The following is an 18656-nucleotide window of genomic DNA, read 5'->3' as shown; positions in this document are numbered from 1 at the left end:
GGTCCAGTTGGCTGATTGTGTTGTTTAGTTCTTCTGTGTCTTTGTCAAGTTTCTTTCTGGTTGTTGTATCCATTTTTGAAAGCAGTGTATTAAAATCACCCATGTTATTGTAGATTCATCTATTTCTTTCTTCAAATCTATATTAGAGTTTGCGTTACATATTTTGGAGCTCTTTCATTGGGTGCATAGACATTTATTATGGTTATGTCATTTTGTTCAATTGTCCCTTTAATCATGAGATAATGTCCATCTTTATCTATTATGGTGATTTTTGCATTAAAGTTTATTTTATCAGAGATTAGTACTGCCACTCCTGTTGTTGTTTTTCTTTTTCCTGTTCACTTTTTTATATATTTTTTCCATCCTTTGACTTTTAATCTATTTTTGTCTCTATGTGTGAGATGTGTGTCTTGCAGACAGCATATTGAAGGATCTTGTTTTCTTATCCATTCTGCCACCCTCTGTCTCTTAATTGGTGCATATAATCCATTTAAATTCAGTGTAATTATCGATCGGTATGGATTAATTGCTGCCTCTGTGTGTCTTCCTTTGTTGTGTTCTTTCTTGTGAGTTTCCTCATAGCTTTAATGTTTCCATGTTCTTGGATATTCATTTTCTTGGTATGTTGTGAAGTGTTAATTTTGTTTGAGGTTACCTTATGGTCCATTAACTTTTCCCTCCATTTAGTGCAGTCTGTTTTATCCTGTAATCAACCTGACTTTCTGATCCTACGTGTTTACCTTCTCTTACATTATAATTGTTTTGGTCATAGACTAACCTCTTAGATCCTCTGAATTTGTTCGTATAGTTTCGTTCTGTTCTTAACAATTCCTTCTGTTGGCTTAATTCTGGGAGGTGCTGCCACGTATGTCAATCTCTGGTTGTTGTCTGTTCTTGTTGGTTCTCAGTCCACAGAACTCCTTTTAGGATGTTTTGTAGCACAGGATTGGCTTTGGCAAATCCCCTCAGCTTCTGTTTATCCCGGAATGTTTTGAATACACCGTCATGTTTGATTGATAGCTTTGCTGGATAAAGGTTTCTTGGTTGGCAATTTTTTTCTTTCAGGGTTTTATATATATATCCCCATTGCCTTCTTGTTTCCATGGATTCTGCTGAGAGATCCAAGCTTAATTTTACTCGCTTGCCTTTGTATGTAACATATCTCTTTTCCCTAAGTGCTTTCAGAAGTGTCCCCTTATCTTTGATTTTGGAGAGCTTGATTATGATATATATGTCTTGGTGATATTCTTTTTGGGTCTATCTTCCTGGGGTTTGTTGAGCTTCTTGATTGTTTATCTTTTCACTTTTCATGATGTTAGAGAAATTTTCTTCCAGTAGTTCTTCAACTATTTCCTCTGTTGACTTGTGTGATTCTTCTTGTTCTGGAATGCCAATAATTCTTAAGTTATTCCTCTTCAAATTGTCCAACATGAATCTTAGACCTTCTTCAGATTTTTTAAATCCTTTTTTTCTCTTTGTCCTTCTATCTTAGTGTTATTGGGAGATTTGTCTTCCATCTCACTGGTTCTGCCTTCCATCTCTTCTATTCTACTCTTTGCCCTTTCAGAGTATTGTCTATTTCTGATATTCTATTATTGATCATTTGGACCTCTTTCTGTAGGTCTTGAATTGTTTCCAATTCTCTGTCTTAATTGATTATTCCTGTAGCACTTTCCTAACTTCTTCCTTATTTTTCTCAACTCCATTGTAAAGTGTTTTGAAACATAATCATTTTTCTAAATTCTTTCTCAGTTATTTGCAAGGTCTGCCCTTCTTCCAGAATGGAGTCCAGGTCTACCTCTAGGTCATTTGTCTCAGACACCTTGTTTCTGGACATGTGCTGATATGGTCATCTGCTTTTGCTTCTTGGACATGTTTAGAGTATGTGCTTTAGTATTTTTTATGCTTTCTGATTCCTTCCAGGTAGATGTGATCATTATTTAACTTTTTCACTCTTCTTATCGTTTAACTCAGAGTAATTTTCTCAAGTGTTGTTTGCCTCCCTGGTATATGGCAGTTGGTATTGGTTCTTGCCTGGATTTTGGTGTTTTATAGAATGTGATTGTAGCTTGACCATATGGCAGCAGTTGCTGTCTCTTCTTGGGTAATATAGGGAAAGAAAGAGTCCCCCAAAGGTAGAAGGGGGAGCATAAAATAGCGACAGCAAAATAAGAGAAAAAAACACACCAAAAACAACAAAAAACTAGACTGAATATGAATACTGTAGTCTATAATCACAGAAAAGAGAGAGGAGGGAGAGAAGAGGAAAAAAAAATTCTATAGCGTAATATGAGTATGACTTCAATGTCCTCTCTTCAGCTTCTTGCCTACAAAGCTGCCTGAGAGATTTCAAGATGCCACTGCTAGCTGTTCTGTACCTCAGAATTTAATTTTTGGCCAGTTTTGTTTTTAAACTCTCTTTACTTCTCCACGCCCCTTGTTCTGGCTTTTCTGTATTAAAAAACACAACACAGTTCAGTGCCAGCTCTTGGGCTGAGAGTATCTGTGTGTGTGCATGGCAGAAGAACCCACCAGTGGTGAGGGTGGGGGTGTCTACTCCCTCTAGTCACCAGAATGGAGGTGTGCAAACAGTGGAAGGGCCAATGAACAGGTACCAAAAAAAAAGAGAGAGAATCAGAACAAAGCAAAACCAACAAAGTGAATTGTTCACCTTTGCTCTGAGGTCCCCATGGCATTTTCCCGTGGTGTGTCTGCTCCCCCTGCTTGGTATTGCCCAAGTTGTTGGCTCTGGGCTGCCGTGCCTGGCAGATTCAAAAGTACGTGATTTCTTACTTTTGCTACAAGTTCCACTAGCTGTAAATCTTCAAACTTTTAAAAAATATTCCTACCTATGTGGTTCTGAGTTTTGGAGCTCTGCCCTGAATCTGCTTTGCCTGGTATTCTGTGGTATTGTTGGTGGCGATCCTCACTGCACCTCCAGTAAGCCCCACCTCCTTTTCCTTAACGTTTTACAGCAGTGGTCTCAAACAATATTTGTCCTTTTGTGATTGACTAATTTCATCCTCTCCCAATTACTTTATTTCATGTTAAAGAAACAAAAGTTAGAATTCAACCAGGTGAAGATTTCTCAGAGAAAAGACCTCCATCAAACAGTGAATGAATGAATAAATTCAATTACAATGTATAAGGCATATATACTCTTTACAAAAACACCCACAACAATTCCTCCTAAGCCTACACATTGTCTTCTTTGCAATGTGACTTTGCCATGTAATATTCTTTGGCCAATCAGACATTAAGAAACATAAAACTTGGGAAATCTTGAAATGAGCATTGGGCTTGCCTTCCCTTAAGGCTGGAAACTCACACTAGCTAGCTTCCTTGAGGGTAAGCACCTGTCACATGAACAGAGAGATCCAGCTACCCCAACCCTTGAGTGAGACCCCTCAGACATATGAATGAGGCTATACTAGACCATTCAGCCTAGCTAGGCTGGTTCGTTCAAGAGGAACTACTCAGTCATTATACAGAATTATGAGAAATAATACATTTTTGTTTTAAACTACTAAGTTTTGAGGTGTGTGTTTAAGCAGTATCTTTTGTTTAAAAATTGTTTCTTGCTTTAACTAACTTTGTCAATTAACATAAGTCCTAATATCTCCCAATTTACAAAAATCTAAACAAACCATACCGAGTCCTAGGCAGGTTAACTAGCATTTCCAAGCCCACACACTAAGCAGTGAAGCCAAGATTTGCATCTGTACAATCTATAATCTATATCCAGATTTTGGCTCTACCTTCCTGAATACAGTGGCACTGCAGGAGCCAAGAACTGCATTGTTGTTAAATGCTATTGAGTTGGTTCTGACCCATAGAGGCCCTGTATAGGGGTTCCAAGGACCAGCTGGTAAACTTAAACTGCCAATCTTGCGGTTCAAACTGACTTTGCAGTCCAGTGCATTAACCCACATAGCAGGACTCCAAGAACTGCACACTGGGTTCTTTTTAAAAGCATTCAATATGTGGAAGGAAGATTTTTTCAGATATCTTTATATATTTAAAATTTTTTTGAAACACATGAATTTATTACAAATACAAACTTTCAGCAGCAACAGAAGTAGCTTCTGTTGTGTGACCTTCTAAGGGGATAACTTGAATGACATATTACTGATTTGAAGAGAAGGGACTACATAGGGTCTGTTGCTTTCAAAATTATCCATTTTGTAACAACTGAATTTTATATAAGGAACAAGCTTACTTCTGTCATCCGTTTAAAAGAACAAAAATGTTAGAAAAATATAACGCTGTTGTTGTTAAGTGTCATCAAGTTGGTTATGACTCATAGCAACCTTGTATAGGGTTTCTGACAAACAGCTGGTGAGTTTGAACCACTGACCCAGCAGTTCAAACCAACCTTGAGGTCAAGTGAAAAATATATAGTAATTCTAAATTATAGGGACCACAGACCCTATAGTTGGGTTGAACATACATTTTTGCCCTCAGTCCCTATTTCTAGCCTTGACTGGTCCTGGTGTTGGGTTCTCACCCATAACTCACATTTTACAGAGCACTTTGGATAACACCATGGAGTCATGGTGTGGTGCTATGGGTTGGAATCGACGGCACTTAATTCTGACACAGAAAACTTGCAAGGTGGGCTTTACAGTAAGTAGTAAGAAGATGTTAAAGTGGGGTTCTTTCTTGCTCTGTTTCAAGTAAGGCTTCAAAGATGAGCACTGACATCCCAAAGAGAGGGGTTAGGCCCTGTCTGTACTGCAATTTCTCTGGAGGATTTCTAAGGATTGTCTATGTGTTTTGGTCCCAACTTCACCTTTGGGTTATGGGAGCAAAGTGCTTCCCTCAGGCCAACTAAGAGGAACTTCAAGAAGACTGACTGGAGAGCCCCTGGCCTATGTTCCCAGGAATTTCAGCCTGAAATGGCCAGGCAAAAAAAGAGGAGATAACTATATTTTCCTGACTTGGAGGCTGCCAGTGAACTGACTATCTTTAAAAAGGCTATACCCAGGAGGACTGATTAAAAAGGTGATGTGATTCCTGTATGAATGAATCTGAATGAGCTAAACTGCGGGAGTTGCATGAGGAAGACCTAGTAGAGTAGTAGGTTAAGAGTTGGGCTGCTAACCTCAAGGTCAACAATGCCAATGTATCAGCTACACCATGGAAGAAATATGAGGTTTTCTAATCCTATAAAGATTGACAGTCTGAAACCATATACAGAATTATTGCTCTGAGTCAGAACAAACTCTAACACAAACCACAACCAGCACAGGTGGTAGATAGCTTTACATCAGCCAAAAGACTTTCCATCCAAGGTTCCCTGCAGGTCATCTCCAGGACCCCTTGCAAACTAGCAGAGAGAAAGTTCAGTGATTTTATATCTGCCACCAGAGAGCCTTAATGCAGTATGGATCCTGTGAGACAGTGTTCTCAACCGTGATCCCTTCACAGGTCAGAAATGAGAAGAATGAAGGTAGAGGTGGTTTTGTTAACTAAGTGCTGTCGAGTAGGCTTTGACTCATAGCAACCCTCATTAGGGTTTCTGAGGAGCAACTGGTGGGTATGAACTGCTGATCATGTGGTTCAAACTTACCTTGTAGTCCAGTGTATTATCCTAAAAACAAAAAATACCAGAGATCTCTCCTCATTTCAGTTTTCTCTGCCTAAAAAAGTTTTACTTCAAGTCAGTTGGGTTATTAATCTATACTGGGCATTTTCATTTCAAAATGAGATTTTTGTATCTGTAACTGAAAGTAAACTTAAAGTTTTCTTAAAAAACTATGGGATCGGCTTGATGGCGTCTAGGGTGGAGGTGCAGTGAAGTGCGCCATTCCAGAATACCAGGCAAAGCAGATCTAGGGCAGAGCTCCAAAACTCAGAACCACAGAGATAAGAATATTTTAAAAGTTTGAAGGCTTATAGCTAGTGGAACTTGAAGCTGAAGTAAGAAATCACATACTTTTGAATCTGCTGGGCTTGGAAGCCTGGAGCCGACATCTTGGGCAAGACCAAGTGGGGGAGCAGAAACACCATGGAAAAATGCTGCAGGAACCTTGGAGTAAGGTTGAACAATATATACTTTGTCAGTTTTGCTTTTTTTTAGTATCTGGTCATTGGTGCACCCACTGTTTGTCCACCTCCATTCTGGTGACTAGAGGAGGTGCCTCAGCGAGTGGACCCTCACCACTTGTGGGTTCTTCTGCCACGCATCCCTGAACTTTTGTTTTGTTTTTAAATACGGGAAAGGGCAGGACAGGGCTGTAACGAGGGAAAGAGAGTTTAAAAAAAAAAAAAAAAACAGGCCGAAAGTTAAAGCCTGAGGTATACCATAATAACCAACACTGGCATCTTGAAATCTCTCAGGTAGCTTTGAAAGCAAGAAGCTGAAGAGAGGACATTACAGTCATACTCATACTAGGCTACAGATTTTTTTTTTCCTCCTCTCCCTTTTCAGTGATTACAGACTGCAGTATTCAGTCTAGTTTTTGTTGTTACTGTTTTTTTTGCCCTGCTGGTGCTGTTTTGCTATTATATATGCCTACCCTTCTTATATTACACAAGAAAGAGTCAGCAACTGCTGCCATATAGCCAAGCTACAATCACATTCTATAAAACACCAATACCAACTGCCATACACCAGGGAAACAGAGTAGCTTTCACAGGTGTTGTCTGAGTTAAGCAATAAGAAGAGTGAAAAAGGAAGCCTACATCCTGATCACATCTTTGTGGAAGCAATCAGAAACCATAAAAAATACCAAAACACATAATTAAGTATTAAGGCCACAGATAAACACTAAACATGTACAAGAAGCAAAAGCAAATGACCACATCAACACATGTCCAGAAACAAGATAAAATGTCTGAGACAAATGACCTAGACTCCATTCTGGAAGGGAGGGCAGGCCTTTGAGAAGGAATTCAGAAAAAATGATTATAAAATGTTTCAAAACACTTTACAATGGAGTTGAGAAGCACTACAGGAACAATCAAATAATATAGATAGAGCATTGGAAACAATTCAAAACCTTCAGAAAGAGGTCCAAATGATTAATAAGTAAATATCAGAAATGGATAATAATCTCTCAAAACCACTAAGATAGAAGAACAAACACAAAAAGGGATTAAAAAAATCTGAAGAAGGTCTAAGATTCATGTTGGACAATTTGAAGAGGAATAACAAGTCAACAGAGGAAACAGTTAGAGAAATTTTCTTCCAGTAGTTCTTCAACATTCTGAAAAGTGAAATGGTAAACATTCAAGAAGCTCAACAAACTCCAGGAAGGATAGACTCCAAAAGAAAATCACCAAGACATATTATAATCAAGCTCTCCAAAATCAAAGATAAGGAGACACTTCTGAAAACAGAAGTGTCACATACAAAGGCAAGCAATCAGATTAAGCTCGCATCTCTCAGCAGAATCCATGCAAGGGAGAAGGCAATGGGGCGACATACATAAAACCCTGAAAGAAAAAAATTGCCAACGAAGAATCCTTCATCCAGCAAAACTATCAATCAAATATAACAGTGTATTCATAACATTCCAGGATAAACAACAGAAACTGAGAGATTTTGCCAAAGCCAGCCCTGTGCTACAAAATATCCTAAAGGGAGAGATCTGTGGACTGAGAACCAACAAGAACAGACAACAACCAGAGATTGACATGCGTGGCAGCACCTCCCAGAATTAAGCCGACAGAAGAAAGAGTCGAGAACAGAACAAACTCAGAGAAGCTGGGAGGTCAGTCTATGATCAAAACAAGTACAATGTAATAGAAGGTAAACACTTAGGAACAGAGATCCAGATAGTAAGAAGGTCAGGTCAATTACAGGATAAAATAGACTGCACTAAATGGAGAGAAAAGTTAACGGACTATAAGCCAACCTCAAAGAAAATTAACACTTCACAACATGGAAACATTAAAGCTATGAGGAAACTCACAAGAAAGATACACAGAACAAAGAAAGCAGCAACACCACAAAAAAACCCAAACATAATGGCAGCAATTAATCCATACCTATTGATAATTACACTGAATGTAAATGGATTAAATGCACCAGTTAAGAGGCAAAATGGATAAGAAAACAAGATCCTTCAATATGCTGTCTGCAACACACACATCTCACACCCACAAACAAAAACAGATTAAAAGTCAAAGGATGGAAAAAAATACAATCTCTGATAAAATTAAGGCAAAAACCAGCATAATAGATAAAGATGGACATTATCTCATGATAAAAGGGACAATTGAACAAGATGAAATAACCATAATAAGTATCTATGCACCCAATGAATGAGCTCCAAAATATACAAAGAAAACTAAACTCTAATAGATTTGAAGAAAGAAATAGATGAATCTACAATAATAGTGGGCGATTTTAACACACCACTTTCAAAAATGGATACAATAACCAGAAAGAAACTTGACAAAGACACAGAAGAACTAAACAACACAATCAGCCAACTGGCCCTCATAGATGTGTACAGAGCATTCAACCCAACAACTGCACAATACACATTTTTTCCCAGTGCACATGGAACATTCTCCAGAGTAGACCATGTCTTAGGTCACAAAAATCAAAATACTACAAAGCATCTTCTCAGACCACAATGCTATCAAATTAGAAATCAACAATAGGAAGACCAAGGAAATCAAGTCAAATACATGGAAACTAAACAATCTGCTGAAAAGCAACTAGGTAGTAGAAGAAATTAAATGTGAATTCACAAAGTTCCTAGAAATAAATGGGAATGAAAACACAACATATCAAAATATTTGGGACACGGCGAAAACGGTGCTGAGAGGATAATTTATTGCAATAAATGTACAATAAATCCAAAAAGAAGAAAGAATCAAAATAACAAGAAGAAGAGCAAATGGGAGAACAATTAGGCAGGTTTGCATGGGCTAAAGGTAAATAATGATGTATGCACAACCTTGGAACAACAGGGCTGTGGGATACAGAGATTGAGACATAGTTGAAATGGGGAAATAATTTTAAGATGCTTGGCTGTCTTTTGAATCTTGGTTTTCCTTGCATTATATTATAAAATAGACACTGGACGGGGAGAGAAAGGAATAGCCAGAAATATCACCATGGAAAGCTTATAAGTCCGTCCTCTGCCTATAACTGATTGGAATACCTAAAATGGGGCTACAATGTGCCCAGTGAAGGAAGTTTCCTGCGGAGCATCTGCATTACAGAAGACTATAGGTGGAATCCTGAACCACATGCAGAATCTTCAGAGGTGGGAAATTTCCACTTGAAAGGACAAGTAACCAGCCTGGAGTGGCTAGAAGAATAGAAGATACTCCGTGAAAGAAAGACCGACAGGAAAAATACAAAACAATATAGGCAGCCCGATTGTTACTACAAGAACAAGTAAGTGGTTGTGTCCCCTCAAAGCAAACCCTCTTCCAAGACTAAGACTCAATGGGAATACACACTCTGATTGGTGACTACATTCATCACCGATAAGGGGAAGTGAGGGAAAAACAGCAATGAAGCTATGAGCTAAACCCTACAACGTTCAATAGATTCCTGTGAACCTGGGTGGAGATCTGGTTGGCCAACAGTGTGGCAAGACCTGGGGACTCTTGGTCCCAGAGTCAGTGACATAACCATAGAGGATAAGAAGAGAGGGCATATACACAAGAACACCCAAACTTGCAGATAATACCCACTTAACCTGGCTTCAATGACTCAATGATCAGAGCTCAACTAGAAGAAAGAAAAGGGAAAAACGTAATCTGATACAATTTGATGAACTTGACCTATACCTATGGTGCAACAAATCTTTACAGCAAGGATCATTCCAACCCCCTCCATATACAGAGTAAACAGGGAGGGGAAACTTGGACACTGGCTACCCAAAATGGGGGTGCTACAAAGGCAAGAAGTGACTGTCTTACAAGCTTGCAAGAAGGAATGTAAATTCAGAGGGTGTGAAGGAAGGTAGAATCTCTAGTATCCAATCTGTCTAGGTGGGGCTGATAAAAGGAAATGTGGATAGGTCTCTTGTGATACAATAGAGGTCTCTTGTGATACAATAGTGAATACTTGTTATCAGGACTGATTGTGAGGGTTGGAAATGTAAAGGTAGACGTTCTGTAGCAAGGAGGGGAGTGATTAACTTTTCAGTCTAGGAGCAGAGGTCCCTGGGACCATCAAGGGAGAAGAGCGGAGAGTGGGACCCTACCCAGAGAAGCAGCGAGACCTGAGATGGAGACGGAGAGGGGCTGTGTGCTGATGACCCACTGGGGGTGGGGTGGGGAGGCTTGTAGTGTGTACCCTTTGTTTGGTTGATGATGCATGGAGGGGATTGTAACCGTGGCAATGAAACGAAATACGATAGGATGAATGTAAAGCTACTGCTCTCCCATGTAAACTATCACATAATTCACAATAAAACATTTTTTAAAACCCCACAACTATGGGATCGAATTGTTATTTCATTTAGAGGAGGGAAAGGCCTGGCTTACAGAGAAGTTTTAAAGAAATTTCAAACAGTTTTCTGCTTGTATGCTGTTGTGTTTCAGTTGGTCAATCTTTTCCTTACCCAAGCAAGATAAAAGCCTCTGGCAATGAGCAGTGGCTGTGGCGGAATGATACTGTCTGCCTTCTTCAGATGTGTTTTGTTCAGGATACACAGTTTTTACTTCATTGCAACAAAATACAAGCCCCAAAACAGACCCACACAAATAGTCCCAATGGATTTTTGGCTAAGGTATTGTAATGATTACTTATTTGAAGCCATTTGTGATGGTTACTTATGGATTTTGTTCAGTATACTTGGTTTTCCCTGTACCCTCTGACATTATTCATTGTTTCCATGTCTTCAGGCAAGTAACTAAACTGCAGTCACATCTTATTCTGAATCCCACATCATGTGCCCTTGTACAATGAGCTTCAATTTCCTTATGGAAATAATAACAATAGCTAACTCAGAGGCTTATATTGTACAATACACCTAAAGCACATTAAAAGGATTCAATAAATTGCAATAATTATATCAACATCAATTAATCTCCCCCTTAAAATCACAGAAGGATCTAGGTGAGAGAAGAGGAAATGGTACATCTCTAATACCAAAGAAATCTCTTAGTAGCTCCCCAGTGGACTGCACAGTGGGTAATGTAGGGCAAGGTGGGTGGTCATAGATTCATATTGCACCAGGCTCAGACAAACAATATGGATAACTAGCTCACCATGAAGAAATGAGGGTGATCAATCTGACTCAAGAGCTTAATATCATCAGTGGTTACTGAATGAATTCTGGAACACCAGGCCAATGAGAAGAGCCAAGGCTTATTGACGAGGTATAAGTTGATGGTGATGTTAGCTGCTTTATAGTCTCTGGAATGAAAACAGAACCCACAAAGAATTTAGATCTTGTCTCACTCTCATTATCTAAAGAAGGAAAAGTCACCATGTTAATGAAAGGCTGCTGTCTAAATCACCAGAAACAGTAGGTCCTGGGATAACTTATGACGAGGTATGACAGAATGGGCTCACATTGCAATGGGATAAAGGTTCTTCCCTGCTCCCTTAGCAGCAGTAGTGTGCTGGTAAACTGGTTTTTCCTAAGGAAAAAGAGAGAGGGGAAAGTTCTAGCTGTAGTATTCGCCAATTTCCATGGTGTAACTACTTCAATGATAGCCAGTTTGCAAAAATTCTATCACTGGAAAACAGTTGGTGATTTCTTAAAAAGGTAAGCATGGAGTTAACATATGATTCAGTAATTCCCCTCTGAGGCATATACCTTAAAGTATTTAACACAGATATTCAAAGAACTATTCACAACATCCAAAAGGTGAACAACACACATGTCCATCAGTTGAACTGCATTCTATTGATAGAGTGGGCAGATGGATACATTTTTTTCAGTCATAAAAGAGAACGGCATACTGACACCTCTACACTGTGAATGAACCTCAAAAACATGCTAAATGAGAGAAGCTAGATAGCAAAGACCACACACTATGTGATTCCATTTATATGACTTACACAAAATACGTAAATTTATAGAAAGCAGATCTGTGTCAGGGGTTATTAGGGTGCTAGAAGAATGTGGACTGACTGCTTAATGAGTGTAAGATTTCTGTTTGGATGAAAAAGTTCTGGAATTAGTGATGACGGTTGCACAACACTACTTGTACGTAATGCTGCTAACTTGTACACTTTAAAATACTTACAATGGCAAATTTTATGCTATGTATATTTTAAAACCTCAATAAAAAAACAAATATTTTTGAAAATTCACAGTGAGGTACAATTTCACATTCATTATTAGGAAGGCTATAATAAAAACAAACAAAAATGGAAAACAATTACTGGTGAGGATATGGAGAAATCGGAATCCTCATGTATTGCTGGTAGGAATGTAAAACGGTGAAGCCACTGGGAAAAACAGTTTGGCAGTTTCTCAAAAATAAAAACAGTATTTATTCCTTGGTGAAATGTCTGTTCAAAGCTTTTGTCCAGTTTTTGAATGGGTTGTGTGTTTTTTTATGGTTAAGTCATAGACATTTAAAAATATATATTTTGGATATTAGACCCTTATCAGATTATTAAAATGAAAATTAACACCCTTTCAGAAGCCTGAAACTGAACCTAGTGGCACAATGGGTTAAGTGTTGGGCTGCTAACCTCATGATTGGCGGTTCAAACCCACCAGCTAGTCTGTGGGAGAAAGATGAGGTTATCTGCTCTTGTACAGACTTACAGACATGGAAACCCTAAGGAGCAGTTCTACTCTGTCCTATCAGAATCAACTCCATGACATTAGGTTTGGTGTTTGGTTTTCAGAAGACGAGATACTTGGTCAAGACTTCTGGGCATATTATGATTAAGTATAGCCCTGCAAACCGCATTAACCTCTCAAGAATGCTTCCTCCTGTATTCATAAGGAATTTGCTCACTTTGAAACAACAGATGGTTAGACTGAAAGTTTTTTTCCCCAAGACTTGTACAGGTGTATGGAATATATGTGCATTTATTAAATGTGTAGAGACAGCCCCAGAGGATGGCTTAGTCATACATATCTTGCCATCCCCCTGAAGCAAAGAACTGAGAAAGTAATTAAAAAAGAGAGACATGACAATCTGGACAACCAGAGCAGTAAGCAAAAGAATGAAGAATTAGATTGGACACTGAAGGAAAGGACAAACTGAATGAAAACAGCAAAGAAGGAGATTTAGGTACATAGGTATCCTATCAACAAGCTCTGTGCAGTGTGGTCATCTTGAGACAGCAAGGCAACTTCACAGAATCTCTAGTAAGAGACAGAGATACCCTGTAGACAAACACATAATGACAAAAGGTGAGCAGAACAAGAACTGGATTTAAGGAGGTAAACTGCAGGAAGGTGGGCGATAGCCCTAGGTATCCAGGCAGGAAGGAAGAAAATAGGTACAGAACTATTAGTAGTGTAGAACTATTATCAGTGGTCGTTCCTGAACATTTATGTGTGGTACTGGTGGAACGGAGGAACCTTAGAGTGGCTACAGATCCCCACCTGAATCTGGACAGCTCCCTCAGCTTTGTATTTAGTCAAGGCCAGATCCTGATTGTTGGCAGCACTCTGTCAGTAGTACTCCAGGGCCCACACCACAGATTACAGGAATATATTCCCTGTCTTAATTTCTCCCCTTTCCCTAATAGTGACCAGCAGTGAGCCATTCCACACCCCAGTGATCCATGGTATGTGTGTTCCTGTTGTCAGATCTGTGATCTGACGCTTACACTGTTCCAGCCCATACCTGTGCAGTCACACTGCCAGAAATCTGTGGTATGTGCTCCTCAGAAGAGGAGAAGAAAAGGCCAGAGGTTTGTGACCACCTCATCCACCACAGCGCAGTCATTCCTGCTGGTGATCCAGGGCACATACTCATTACCCACAACTGGGAGACTCATGCTCTCTCATTCTGACCACTGCTGGGTCACTCTGCTCATCTGATGACTTGTGTGTACCCTAGACCAAATCATTCATCAACTGGTGGTGTACACACACAGCACACAAGCCAGCAACCAGGAACAATGCTCCCTGCACTTACACCGAGGTGACCAGTCAACCAGACACATCACCTCACCAGCAACACCATCAAATTCTGACAAGTGCCAACTACACCTTTGCTAAACAACGAGCAGCAGATCTAAATATCCACCCAGCTGCAACAGTACATATTCCACACAAAAACACTCCCTGCAGGCTATCTGCACAAGCACCTCAACCCTTACTGAGATGGCAGTTCATGGAAGTATAGTAGACCTACCTAATCCATTTAGGTAACACTACCTCACAACAGATATGGAAATACCCTGCCCCAACTTCCAGAGAATGCACCAACTGCAAGCACCAAACATAATGCTTTGGAGATAACAGACAATAACAAATAACATGAAGAAACAGGATAAGATAGCTCAAACAAGTGAGCAGAATAAACAGGTAGAAAACCTTTCTGAGGAAGAAATGGTAATTTCTAAGGTAATACCTTAGAAAGAATTTCAAAGTCATACATATGGGACCCTCAAAGTGATCAAGCATACACAAGCAAAATCCTAATAATTCAGGAAAACTATGTTGTTTTTCTGATGTGGTGTTGCAGGACAGGACTAATAACTGCAGGGTTGTTGGTTCAAACCCACCAGCCACTCCTTGGGAACTCTATACACGGTCGCTATGAGTAAGAACTGACAATATGGTACTTAATAACATGTTAATGTTAGGTGCTATTGATCCATTTCTGCTGTAGCAACCCTATGCACAACAGAATGAAAGACTGCCCAATCCTGTGCCAGACTCATAATCATTGCTAAAGGTAAAAGACTTGAACAGAAAATTTCAAAGGGCAGGTCAATAAGAGAAACTCAAATGTTATAATGAAATGTGTAAAGACCTAGAAAACTAAAAGGGAAGAACAGGCTCAATATTTCTCAAGCTGAGCAAACTGAAGAAAAAACTTCAAGTCTTGATTTTCAATATTGAAGGATTCTATGGGCCAAATATTGATTGATGCAGAAAGCATCAAAATACAGTTCCAAAAAGAAATGATCAATGTTCAACCATTTCTAAAGGTAGCATATGATCAAGGGCAAATGATACCAAAGGAAGAAGTCCAAGGTGCATTGAAAACATTGCCAAAGAACAAGGCACCAGGAATTGATGGAATACAAATTGAAATCTTTCAATAAACTGATGCAACACTGCAGGCACTCACTCATCTATGCCAAGAAATAAGGAAGACAACTACGTGGCCAGCTGATGGGAATACAACCATATATGTGCCCATTCCAAAGAGAGGTGACCAAACGAAATCTGGAAATCATCTGACAATATCATTAATATTGCATGCAAAGTAAATAAAACAAAAATGGATTCAATCATACAATGACAAAGAACATTCAGAAGTTCAAGTTAGATTCATAAGAGTACGTGGAATGAGGGATATCATTGCTAACGTCACATGGATCTTGCCTAAAAGCAGAGAATACCAGAAAAATGTCTACCTGTACTTTATTGACTATGCAAAGGTCTTTGATTGTGTGGCTCATGACATGCTATGGACAACAATGAGGAGAATGAGTATTCTGGAACACTTAATCGTGCTCATGAGGAACCTGTAAGGTTCTCATTCTCCTCAATGCTGTCCATAGAACATAGGCATAGAACACAGAACATAGAACAAGAGGCAGTTTTGAACAGAACAAGGGAACACCAAATGGTTTAAAATTAAGAAAGGTGTGCGCCAGGATTGTATTCTTCCACCATATTTATTCAATCTGTATGCTGAGCAAATAATCTAAGAGGCTGGATTATATGAAGAAAAACGTGGCATCAGGATTGGAGAAAGACTCACTAACAACTTGCATTATACAACCTTGCTTGCTGAAAGTGAAGAGTACTGAAAAATTTACTGATGAAGATCAAAGAGGACAGCCTTCGGTATGGATTACATCACAATGTAAAGAAAACAAATCCCTCACTACTGGACCAATAAACAACATTCTTATCAACGGAGAAAATATTGAAGTTGACAAGGATTTCATTCTTCTTGGATCAACTATTAACACTCATGGAAGCGGCAGTCAAGAAATCAAACGACGTATTGCATTAGGCAAATTTAATGCATAAGACCTCTTTAAAGAGTTGAAGAGCAAAGAGTTCAACTTGAGGATTAAAGTGAACTTGATCCAAGCCATGGCATTTTCAATAACCTCACATGCATGCGAAAGCTGGGCAGAGAATGAATAACTGAATTATTCACTCCAACTGGTGGCAGAGACGATGGCATAGAGAGAGCAGCTGAGGATTCTAGGCCCATGGAGAATAGGGAAGGCCGTCTGCCTACAGGCAGGAGACAGGCTTGCAAAATGTGCCCTAGGACATTTAAAAGAATATATATTTTTTGGTTTGTATGTGTAAATTAAAAGGAAAAAAAAAAAGGAGTAGTGGAAAATACTGTTAACTGATGGTACATGGAAGGGATTATAATTATTGCATTTAAGTGAAGTATGATTTCCTGAATGCAAAACTAGTAATCTACCATGTAAAACCTTCACCCAGTCCACAATAAAAACTTCACAACAAAAAAAGTTGGGTCAAATGATGAGGGATTGGGAAACATAAAAGACGGGGCTTAAAACTAAGTTCCATAACTAAAAGGGGTTCTAGAACTTGTCCAGTGAAATAGGCTTCTTGCAGAACCTTTGCAGTGTATAGGACCTTAGGTGGAATTCTGGGCCTCATCCAGAACCTTCTGAGGTGCGACATTCCCACTAGAAAGGACAAGCAGACCAGCCTGGAACAGCTAGAATAACAGAAGACACATCTTCAAAGAAAGATCTGCAGGAAAAATCCAAAACAAAAATGGCAAGCAAGTTGTTTGCCAGGGAACCATCAACACAAGCAATCAAGTTCTTTCAGAACAACCCCCTCTCCAAGAATGAAATTCAAAAGGAACACATAAGCAGGCATGTAAGCTTGCTGGTGACCACACTGATCTACTAGTGAGTGGAAGAGGGGGAAAGGCAGCAATGAAGAAATGGGCTGAGTTCAACCACGGTCCATTGACTCCTGTTAACCTGGAGATGAGAGAGAGAAGAGGAAGCGCTGATTGGACTAAACTGTGTTGAGACCTGGGGACTCCTGAGCCCATGGACAATGACAGCCATGAAGGGCTAGAGCTGAGAGTAAAGCATCCAGCTGATATGAACTGTGGGAAGACACACAAGAATGCCCAAACTTGAAGATAGTACCCATTTGACCTAGCCTCGATAGCTTGATAATCAGAACTCAACTAGAAGAAGATTTTAAAAAAATAATAAAATAACTACAAATTGATAAACTTGGCCTATAGTTATGGATGTAGTAACTCAAAATACCAACTGAGAGGGAAAGAGTCTTCACATCAAGTATCAATCCTATCCCCTCTGTATAGAGGGTTGATATGGATGGGCAACTTACACATTTACTATCTAAAATGTGGGGGCTAAAAAATGCACGAAGTGACTGGCTTACAAGTTTTCAAGAGGGACTTCAGCTTAAGAGTGTGCAGTGGAAGGTAGAGACCCCAATGAATAGTTTTCACCTTGTCTAGGTGGGTTTGGTGAAAAGAGTTGGGGATAAGATTCTTATGATTCAATCGGTCATCATGACTAATTTTGACTGTCTCACTGTAAAGGTAGAAGTTTTGTAACAAAAACAGGAGAGTAGTAAATCTTATAGTCCAGGAACAGAGGACCCTCAGACCATCAAGGGAGAAGAGCACAAGCAGAATGCGGAACCCTATCCAGAGAGGCAGCAACACCAGAGACAGAGGCAGAGATGGGGACATGGAGAGACAAAGCAGCTAAGGACTTTGGACTCATGGAAAGTGAGGGACTGGTTGGAGGCAGGCTTTCAGAATACGTCCTTTGGTTGTTTAAATTATTATATATTCTTGAGTGTTTCTGTGTACATTCCTCCACCACCCACCCCCCAGCAAAAAAAAAACCCAAAAAATAGAGGGACTGGAAGCAAATACTGTTGAATGATGATGCACAGAGGAAATTGTAATCATTGCAATGAAACGATTGTGTAAAGCCAATGTTCTCCCATGTAAACTATCTCAGTTCACAATAAAAACTTTAAAAAATAAAAACACAATTATGTTCCAGGAACATCATCTACACTTGATAAATGTTTATTGGCAGAGGAAGGTGGGGAAACGGCAAAAGGGAAGGAAGAGTAGAAAGGAGAAATAGGCTACTCTAAGAAGATGACTGTACATAGCAATCCTTAGTTTGGAAAGAGTGGCTAAGTAGCTTAGTTGAAATGTGAATTTTGAACAAAAACAAAATATGCCAAGAAAGGTATAGTCAATTACTTACCTCAACCCATTGTAGAACAGCTCCTTGTAGTCAACATTTATAAATGTTATATTTTCTTTTGCAAGTTGCTCAAGTGTGTGTAATCGGCCTACGTGCTGAAAACCAGGAGCCATAAATCGGACAAAATTCCTTTCAGAACCTGATAACCATAGAATCTGTAAAGGAAAACAGTAAGTCTTTCAAGTGAATAATCATCTATCTAGGTGCAAAGAAGTCCATGTAAAGATGAAGCACCATTTCAGCACTTACCGACAGGAAGGAGAATGATTCTGGCTCATATTGAAAGAGCCAGCCTTGCCAAATATTG

At 39.3% G+C, this 18656-nt stretch overlaps 1 protein-coding gene across 1 annotated transcript in view; it reads right to left on the bottom strand.

Moving 5' to 3' along the window:
* GDPD4 (glycerophosphodiester phosphodiesterase domain containing 4) overlaps positions 1 to 18656 on the bottom strand; it is a 145394-nt gene that overhangs the window by 42528 nt on the left and 84210 nt on the right. The window contains exons 11-12 of the mRNA XM_006865016.1: positions 18350 to 18504; positions 11188 to 11335 (exon numbers count right to left, since the gene is read on the bottom strand). Of these exons, the coding sequence (XP_006865078.1) occupies positions 11188 to 11335; positions 18350 to 18504 (303 nt within the window). The remainder of the gene's footprint in view (positions 1 to 11187; positions 11336 to 18349; positions 18505 to 18656) is intronic.

Source organism: Chrysochloris asiatica, unplaced genomic scaffold, assembly GCF_000296735.1.
Source record: "Chrysochloris asiatica unplaced genomic scaffold, ChrAsi1.0 scaffold00074, whole genome shotgun sequence".
In the NCBI taxonomy this organism is placed as follows: Eukaryota; Metazoa; Chordata; class Mammalia; order Afrosoricida; family Chrysochloridae; genus Chrysochloris; species Chrysochloris asiatica.
The sequence above is the reverse complement of the archived record's forward strand: the minus strand, read 5'-3'. Positions and strand labels throughout refer to the sequence as shown.